Source organism: Equus przewalskii, chromosome 12 (assembly GCF_037783145.1).
Source record: "Equus przewalskii isolate Varuska chromosome 12, EquPr2, whole genome shotgun sequence".
NCBI lineage: Eukaryota > Metazoa > Chordata > Mammalia > Perissodactyla > Equidae > Equus > Equus przewalskii.
In genome coordinates this window covers 940,001-949,735 of record NC_091842.1, presented here as the reverse complement: position 1 = coordinate 949,735, position 9,735 = coordinate 940,001, and the positions used below count along the sequence as shown (strand labels likewise).

The 9,735-nt window shown below is 60.4% G+C and overlaps 1 protein-coding gene across 1 annotated transcript; it reads right to left on the bottom strand.

The window, feature by feature from the left end:
- Positions 1–2,638: 2,638 nt before the first annotated feature.
- Positions 2,639–7,023, bottom strand: UNCX (UNC homeobox). Its single transcript, XM_070566118.1, has 3 exons — positions 6,618–7,023; positions 6,191–6,366; positions 2,639–4,131 (listed from the first exon to the last, which is right to left on the bottom strand). The coding sequence occupies exons 1-3, from the start codon at positions 6,886–6,888 to the stop codon at positions 3,016–3,018; spliced, it is 1,563 nt and encodes a 520-aa protein (XP_070422219.1). The 5' UTR covers positions 6,889–7,023; the 3' UTR covers positions 2,639–3,015.
- Positions 7,024–9,735: the final 2,712 nt, after the last annotated feature.

Below are 9,735 nucleotides of genomic sequence, written 5' to 3'. Positions count from 1 at the left end.
ATAAAAATAACACGTATTGAAGAACTCAATTAGCATTAATTAAGCTTGGTATCCTAATTTGGAAGTTGTGTAATAGAAAACAAGCGTTTTGGAGGGTGTTTTCTTTCCCCCCTCTCTCCCCCTCCTCCTCTCCTCTGCCTGCCTCTCTCTCCCGCTCCCCCTCTCTCCGCCGCTCCTCCTCGGCCGCTGTAGCCTTTGGGCTGCATCCTTCTCCTTGGAGAATTGGAAATGAGAAATGGAGATGGGGAATCAGGAGGTGCTAAATTAACTGCCTGATCTGCACTTATTGCTGCATACACATCCCCCCATTACGGCGCCTTTCTGCAGCTCGGTTCTTAATATTCTAGGCATGGCGAGCCGTCTAGATAGCAGATTTATCAAATGGGAAAATGAATGTATGATGATCAGTTAAATTGAAAATCAGCGCCTGCATGACAGCTCGACCTGACACCTCCGTAATTAGAAAGAAAAATGATGGCGTCGGATGCATAATAGAGCAAAAACAATTTACACTCTCCCATAATGATCCGGCGTTCAAATTGAAAATTTCTCCTGGTAGAAATTGAATTCATAAAGTATGATTCATGAAGGACACATCTCCTGGAGGCTGGCTCGACCAGATCGATTGATAGTTTGTCTAGAATCACACAGCCTGCTGCTTTTGGGGCTTTCAGAAAAAAGCTAAACTGTTTAAGTAAATCAGTAATTTCACCTTAAGGACACGAGTGTGCAGCCAGCGATACTCCAGGATTCAAACTGCAAATCCATTAAACATGAGGCCTTCCCCCCCTCACACACACACACACTCGGTGCAGCCGCCACCGAAATGAACAGCTGCAAGTGGAAGGAAGGAGGCGATTTATCGCTGCCAGACAAATTGTTCACCTTAGATAAAATAACCGGCATTTTACGCACAATTTTCTGCTACAATTTCATAATTTAAATGACACTTTAAATACAGTTTAATGGGGGTGGGAGTGGAGAAAACGGGAATTGACTGCAGGCCAAGGGCCAGACCGGACTGGCCGGAGACAAAGGGTCGGAGGCCGCGCCGGCGGGATGGGCATCCGGCCGGCTCCGGTGGAGAGGGGGCTGCGGGGCCTGCGGGGGCTGCGGAGCTCAGGAGCCGGAGCCAGGAGGGGCCCAAGCCTGTGGCCGATGCCGGGCGGCCTGGTCCGAAGCCCCACGCCCCCTTCCCGCCGACGCGAGGCCTCCACCGGGGGCGGCCTGTCCCCGAGTTGGGCCGCCAGCGCCGCCGGCCGTCTCCTTCCCGCCGCTTCGCCCCTCTCCTGCTCTTCCTTCCCCCTCACTTTCTTTTGATCTAATTATTTTTCCTATAAGCTCGGTCTCCTAGAGAGCAAATATCAGAGTCACTGAGCGAAAATTATGTAAATATTATTAAAGGGACTCGGGCTCCGAAATTCATTTGCGCCCGCGCGCGAGGAGGAAAGCTGTCCTTCTGATTATTTTCAATTTATTTGCAAATAAAGGCCTGATGACCAGGAGGGATGAGGGATATCTAACGAGGCTGTAAACATAATTCCACTGCGCTCAGCCTCGCTGGAATTAATGGTTTTAATAATTGGGATCCCAATTTCTTGGGGGAATTGGTGGCTTTGGCGGCACCGAGGACCCAGCGCCCAGGAAAATTGAGGAGGGTGGGTTGGGATTTTGGGGGGTTGGGGGGGTGGAGGATTGGTGGCGGTTCACTTTGGGGTGGGGCGGCTGCGGGCACAGGAGGGGGCTACGGGCTGGCTGCAGGCTTCAGCCAAGTTTGCTAATATTTCTTCGCTGCAGATGTCCTGAAGCCCCCGAAGGGTCCCCCGGGGACCCGGACCCTATTAGAACAAATGTGCACTGCTTTTGTAAAGAGGCGCGTTGGCGGCGCCTGTCCTATTACAGGCGACACATGATCAATAGGCTGATAACGCAGCAACATCAATATAAGCGACAGAACAATGAGGGATATCATTGGGCATCTATCTTAATATAGCCGGCTACAAGAGCGCTGACAAAGAGTGCAGCTCATGAAAATTCCGCCCCACGATTCCCCATCTCCGCTCCAATATGCGCACGCACTCCCCCAGCTGCCGGCGCTATTATTCTCCAATTTCAATTTGACACCCCAGCCTTTCATGCTAATTCTATTATTGTAGGAAGTTTATGTGATTTCATATCACTAGAAATCGGTAATGTATAATAACCCTTTGGGCAAGAAACCCAGTCCCCGCAGCAGCCACCGGAAAATAATTACTTTCATATCAAAACTCTGCAGGAGCCCAGCGGCCCGGCCCTTGCAGCCCCCGGCTTCGTCACCCCGCGCCGCGCGCCCCGGCGTGTGCCAGCGCGCGGGGGTGCGCGCGGGGGCGCGTGTGCGTGTGTGTGCGCGCGTGTGTGCGGCGCCGGGGAGGAGGGGGGAGCGCGGGGGAGGGCAGGGGAGGGGGGAGCTGCAGATGCATAAATTTGTTCAATCAGAAAACACAAACACACACGCACACAAAAGGAGGCATTAAGCGCGGACCTCCGGGGAGGCGAGGAGCCTGGTCCCCGCCCCGCCCGCGGGGAGAGGCATGGAGGATGGAGGGGAGGAGGGGCCAGGCTGGGCCCTCGGAAATTGGAAAAAGACCGACCCGAGAGCTTGCGTTTGACCAGCTTTATTTATCAAAAATGGTACATATATAAATATTCTTAAACATTTTTGCATTTTACAAGGCTGAGGATTCTTGTTGTGGGTTTTTTTTGGGGGGGGTGGGGGAGGAGAGTAATGGGTTCTCTTTTTTTTTTTTTTTGCTCCCTTGAGAGGCGGAGGGTCTGCGGTTGCTGCCTAGGTCCGAATTGATACAGCGTTTTTCTTAAAAAAAAAAAAAATTAATAATAAAAGGAGGAAAACAGAAGAAAGAGGAGAAAGCAGTGTTTCTAAGCCGATCACCTGATTTCGTTGTGTGAGTCGCAGCCTGAGCGAGCGGGCGCGGGCCGGCTGAGCGCCTCTCTCGGCCGCCGCCGCCGCCGCCGCTCTCAGTCCATGTCCACCTCCTCGCCGTCCGGCGCGCTGGGTCCGGCCGCGGCGCCTGGCTCGGCGGCCCCGCAGATGGCCGGCTCCACCGCAGGGCTCGGCGCTCGCGGGCCGGGCCCGGGCGACGGCGCGAGCGGTGGCGGCGGCGGGGCCGCTGGGCAGGCGACCCCCGCGTCCGCGCAGTCCCCGCCGCCGCCCTCGGCCACCGCTGGGGTCGGGGCCCCCGGGGAGGCGACGGCGTCGGGGCTGCGGCGCGCGAAGGCCGAGTCCGGAGCGCCGCCGGACCCCGAGAAGGCCCCGAAGCTGGCCTGCGCGGGCGGCGCGGGCGGCGCGGCGGGCGCGGGCGGCGCGTCCTTGGGCGCGGGTTCGGGCCCCGCGCCGCCCTTGAGCGCGGCCTGCGGCACCAGGAAGCCCAGTGGCTGCGTGATGGGGTAGAGCAGAAAGTGGCCCTTGCCGATGAGGGTCCGCGGCGCGCACGGCAGCCCGGGCGCGAAGTCCAGCCCCGCGGCGGCGGCGTTGGCGGGGGCGGCTTTCCGGCGCGGCGGCGAGTCGGACAGCAGGCTCTCCACGCTGAACGGGCTGGCCTTGGGCAGGCCCGCGGCGCCGCGCTCCGCCGCCGCCCCGGGCGCACACGGGGCCGCGTCCTTGTCCGCGGGGCGGCCTAGGCGCAGCTGCGCGCCGGCGCCGCTTCTTTGGCTCGGGTAAAAGGCGGGGTCGCAGGTGCCGGGCGCGGGCGGCTCACCCGGCGGAGCGGGCGCGGACCCGGCGGCGCCGGCGGCGTGCGCGCTAGGGCCCTTGGCCGCGGCGGCGGGCGGCGGCGGCGGCTCGGGCGGCTCCGGGGACAGGCCGCCGCCGCCGCTGTCGCTGTCGGAGCTGGGTGCGCTGTGCAGGGACAGGCCGCCGGGCGAGTGCAAGTGGCGGCTCTGGCTCTTGAGCAGCTTCTTCTCGTGCTTGCGCTTCTTCTTCTCCATCTTCTCCAGTTCCTTGCGCGCGATCTCCTCCGGGTCCATGGGCTCGCCACTGCACGTGGTCGGGTGTGAGTTGTGCGCCGGCCGCCCCGGGCCCTTCTTCGTGTTTTCCTTCTTCCTCCACTTAGCCCGGCGGTTTTGGAACCAGACCTAGAGCAGCCGGATAGGGGAAAGGAGGGCACAGTCAGGCGGCGGGCTTGCCGCTGGCCAGCTGCGGGGACTCCCCGCTCCCCCCAGACAGGCCTGCACGACCTCGGCTCCGACCAGGGGGCGGGAGCCAAGCCACGCGGCCGGGCCGGCCCTGAGCTGGGTTTCGGCACTCAGGCTGCAGGTTCCAAAGAGCATCTTTTCCACCCAGAAAGAGGTCGATGGGGCCTCTCGGCAGCTTCCGGCTCCGGCTTCTCACCTCGGGGGAACTGGGAGCTGCCCCTTCGCTGGGCAGGGCCGGTCTGGCTCCTGCCCGAGGGCGACGGGTTCCTGGTCGGCAGGCAAAGAGCAAGGCCCCTTCTTGCCCCTCCTGGCTTCTCACAGCTCGTGTTCTAAGCAGCCCGCCTGGCCTGGCGCTGACCGTCTGGCCCGAGGACCACAGGCAGCTGTGTTGAGCTGCCCTCCACACCTGTCTTCGGCCCAGGGGGAGACTGAGTCAAAGCCCAGATTCTGGGATTTCCCATAAAGGGAAATCTCGATGCTGCTGCTTCTAGAAGGGCCTAGGAAGCCAAACTTAGGGGCAAGGGGGCTTCAGCAGCCTGCCCTCCCCCCCCCCCCCCGGAAAACACATTCACACACATCCTTCTTTCTGGAAGCTTCAGGCAAGGGCGCCAACGCTGCACTCTCAAACCAGTTGTGCGTGGCCTGGGTTGGGGAGGTAGGCAGGGAAGCAAGAGGCCAGCTGCCCGCCTTCTGGGGAAGAGGTCTGGGCCGGTCTTGCCACCTCCCCTCTCTCTGCAGGCCTGGCCCTGAGGAGCCTCACAGGGCTCTCGCTCCACTCTCCGACAGAGTCAGTCGAATCTCGTCCAAACCCCAGGCATAGTACCCTCCCCAGGAGATCTCCATCATTCGAATTCTTTGTTGAGGCCACAGAGAGACCCAGCACAATCATGGGCCTGGCCTGGTCACAGGCAGCCTTGTTCGTACCAAGGTGCCCTATAAAGCTGCAACGTCCCCAAGGCTGTAACGGTCCATCCCTGTCGTCCCCCCCCCCCCCCCCAACTTTTAAAAAATATTTCTTTTATGGGTGCAAATTTCAGGCTGCCTTCTCACCAAGAAAACGACTCATTGCCATATTAAGGGGGAAACGAAGAGGTCTTGACTTCACTTAAGACACTTAAAACAAATTGGATAAAAGGATTTGCACACAGAAGAGGTCAAGACGGGAGGCCCAGCACAGGGCGAGAACACCTTTTCAGACAAAGATACCGGCGCTGAGCAGGCGTCCTGCCAGCCTCGGCCTCAAAGCCCCGAGCCCACAGCTGCGGCGGCACCGCTCACCACCCCACGCACCGAAAAACACCTCTGTACTTAGTGGAACACCACATTATGCACGATTCATCTTGAATTTTTAATCCACCAAAATGATGCTGTATTTTTAAAAGGAATACCGCCGGTAGTCTCCGAAGGAAAATCAAATTATGGGGGGAAAAAGAAAAAGAAATAACCGGGGGTATTAAAGATTCAGACACCTTTTTTTTCCCCTCAATGTGTTAATTGTTTCTAAGTTTCCGCCTCCCCTTCCTCAGCTGCTCCCTCCTGCAAAGCGATGAATAAATACATGTTTCCATCTGAATATTTTAGAGGCGAAAGGTAAACAAACAAACGCGTTGGCTCCAGGCTGGTGAGCCCGAGGCCCCGCGAGGGCGCCGAGGCGCGGGTTCTGCCCTCGCCAAGTCCGCGCGGCTGGCTCCTCGTCGCCGCCTCTCCCGCCCAAGCCTCCCCGAGACCCCATTTCGCACGGTCGCCGGGACCCCACCACGCAGCTCCCCGGTTCGGACGCAGCTGCGGTTCTCCAGCCGCCTCGGGTTTCAGGGGTTCCGACCTCCCTCTCCGAGAGGCGACGAGCCCCGGAACAGCCCCCGCCCCCGCAACCTTCCGGCAGCGCGCGCGGCGGGCTTGGAACCGAGGATGCGGTCTCCCACCCAGAACAAAGGCGGGGCCGGCGCCGGGCAGGCCCGGGGGCGGACGCTGGCTCCCGGCAGCGGCGGCAGCTCCTTACCTGGACTCGGGACTCGACCAGGTCCAGGCGCAGCGCCAGCGCCTCGCGCATGAACACGTCGGGATAGTGGCTCTCGTTGAACGCCTTCTCCAGCTCCTCCAGCTGCCAGCCGGTGAAGTTGGTGCGGGTGCGCCGCCGCTTGCAGCCCGGGCTCTCCTTGTCTGGGTCCCCCGAGTCTGCGGGCATGCACGGGGACGCCGCGCGGCTCAGCCACGCGCCCAGGCCAGATCCGTCCCCTTCTGCTACCTGCCGGCCACCCCTGAGTTCGGGGGCCACCGAGAGGGCGGGCGCGCGCCCCGTGCCGGGCGGAGGGCGGGGACCGAGGAGCGCCCTGGGGCCTCGGCAGCCGGCGACCGACCTCCTCCGCCGGACAAGGGTCCCCTGCTCCCCCCCCACCCACCGCCTCCTTCCCGCCCGCCGCGCCTACCTGACAGCTTGAAGGGCTGGCTGTCGCCGCCTACCCCGCAGGCGGCCGGCAGCAGCGGCGTAGGGTTGACCACCGAGGCGGCGGCGGCGGCGCACGAGCCGCTGAGCAGCCCGTCGATGGAGAAGGGCACCGCGGCGGCGGCCGACTGCAGCTGGTGGCCCGCCAGCTCATACACGTGGTGGTGGCCCAGCGGGTAGGGGAAGCCCACCACGCCGCCCAGCGAGCCCCCGAACTGGGCATGCGGGTGCTCCAGGAGGCGGCCGTCCATCATCTCGCGCGGGGGGCCGGCGGGGCGCGGGGGCGCGGGCCGGGGCCGGGGCGGGCCAGCGGCGGGAGGCGCGGATGGCGGCGGCGGCGGCGGCGGAGACAGGGACCCGGAGCCCTACACATGCTTCGCCCGCACTCCGGCGCTTTACTTTATCAACATCAAGCTCCCGATAATTAGCCGCGGCCGGGGGAATTTGGGACCAATAAGAAGCGCTAATCGGCTCTGACGTCAGAGGCGTGCTGGGTGCAAGAAAACGTTTTCCATATCGATTGCTAATTATACCTGACATGCACCTCAATAAACAGTATCAGGAACTGTCACAACAAGACGGGGAGGGGGGGCGGCAGGGAGGGAGGGGCGCGGCCGGGCGCTGGGCGGGCGCGGCCCCGGGCAGGGGCCCCTGGCGAGCCCCCCACTTCAATCCCGACTGGCCAAGCCCGCGCCTCCCCCCACCCCCGCCGGCTCCCCGCCCCTCCGCAAATCACTAATAGATTTCCCTTTAAAACATTCACCGGCGTGTTGTGGGGATTTTTCACCAGAAATGCTGTACTCTCTGAACCTTTAAAGTGATGTTGCTCCAATTACAGAGAGACATTGAGCGGCAAATAGACTGATCCAATAATAGGAGATTCATCATCCGCTCTTTCCGAAACTGTCACATTGAATTTAAAACTACAAGGGCTTCTCATCTCCCCGGCTCCAGGCGGCGGGGGAGAGGAGGAGGAGAGAGAAGGAGGAGAGAGAGGAGCAGGAGGGAGCAGAGGGAGGAGGGTAATTCTAAAAGAGAATAACTCCTACAGAATGCAGCGCCCCGTCCGTAAAAAGGCATCACCGGTGCCCTCTCTGATTGATTGGCAGCCGCCCGGTCTATAAAGACAGAGGTGGGGGGTGGCTCTGGAGGCACCCTGACCCCCCCCCAACCTTACCGCTACCCCAAAAAACCAGGTCTGGGGCAGAGGAGAGAGGAGTGCAAGTAGGAAGGAAGAAGTAACTTTGGGGTGGCAGCCAGTCCGGCCCCTCCACGCACACAGCTACAAAATAAATCCATCTGCCTTGACTCGGCCTCTGAAGAATAGGGCCGCGGTACCCAACCCATTTATTATAATTTAATTATGTTCTCAGAGAAGTGTCACCCCCTTCTCCGCTATAAAATATTGATTGACTCAAAGCTAAATCATTAAAGGACATATTCTTAAATAAGCAGCAAATTAGGACTGTGGGCAGAAGGGAAAGAAATCATTATATATATATAATATCCTTTGTAAAAAAAAAAAAAAAGTTTTGTCAATGGGGAAGTTGCGTTCTGCTGCGGCCCCAGGAGCGTGGACACGGTCCTGCACCGGTGGCCCGAGGCAGGGAGGAAGCGAGCTGCTGGGCCTCGCTCTGGCCCAGTCCTGGGAGCAGGGCTGCCCGCAGCCTCCCACCCGGGGCAAAGCGACAGACAGGCTGGCCTTTGGTGTAAGTGGCTTGGGCCAGGCCGGCAAGCCCGGAGCCGGAGCAAGGGGAAGGGCAGAGGGGACTGGGCGCGCCTGTGCGTCCGTCGCTGTCCGAGTGTGTGGGTGCCGGGGAGGGGCGCGCACAACCCCTCCGGCCGGCAGGAGCGGGAAGGCTGGAGCGGGTGGCCAGGCCGGGCAAGCCGCACCCCACCCACCGCGTGCACCGCCTTCCGCCCGGACCTGCCTGGTGGCCGGAGCGCCGGACCCACAGCCGGGCTAGGTCCTAGTTGAATGCGCCCTGGCTGCCCCCACTGCGATTTAATTACCCTCCTCTCTGTCTCTCGGCTCGAGAGGAGGGAAAAGTGCAGAGGCTGGGGCACAGGCCCGACAGTTCGTGGGGACGGAGAGGAGGCCTGGAATTTGGGACCTAGGAAAACGCTGCAAGTATTCATTCCAGGGTCAGGGGCCAAGAGCACTACTTTTCGCCATAATTTAATTTCTTTCTCTATAAATACTAAATGTAAACTCTGTCCATCCGACTCGATTTTGCCCGTGGCCATAAGCGCCTCGTTCTCTGCCGACTTCGGGAGGTGGAATGTGCGCGCGCGTGTTTCTGAATAAAGAGCTGGAATCATTTCGGCCCGAGGGGAGGGCCGGGGAGGGGCGGGCGCCGGCCGCGCTCCCTCGCCCATCTCTCTTTATTATAATGAATTAATTCGACTTTATTTATCCCATTTTCTGGAGCTGACAGAATGTTAATTTGAGTTGAAATTTCGCTCGCCTCTCACTCTCTGACCCCTGGCCTTCAGATTGGCGTGTTGTAATAACCTGAATCTTTCAACAGAGGCCCTGATAATTGTTACCTTATTAGCATGCAAATTGTTTAATTAATATTATTATGAAGAAGCATACAATCCGTCCGTCACTTGACCTCAAGAGCGAGCCCGCGCCGCAGCCGGCTCCGCGCATCTCAATGCGCCCATTTCAATCGCCCCGTGGTTTTCATGTTGCCCGGCCCGCTCGCGCTCCGAAAATCTCCTCGAGGGTTTGAGAGGGGCCTTTAATGATGGTGGGGGCGGCCGGGGCGACCCCCGCCCGGCTCGAGAGCTCTTCAGAGGCCCTCGGCGGCGGCGGCGGCGCGGCGGGGAGTCGCTCGGCTTCTGCTCTCACGCACCCCCCCCACCCCCATTTTGAACATCAAAATTTCATAATTGCCTCCTTGTCCATTGCCGCTCCTGGAGCGGTCGCTTTAAAGGGCTCCCCGCGCCCCTCCCCCGCCCGCCCCTCCCCCGCCTCCGCCCCCTCCATCGCGGGGCCCCGTTCCTCCAAACAACTCCACGGGAAGCAGCCCTTGACACGCGGTCCTGGGAGACGCTGCATTTAAATCCCTTTTTCTACAGCCGAGTGACATTGT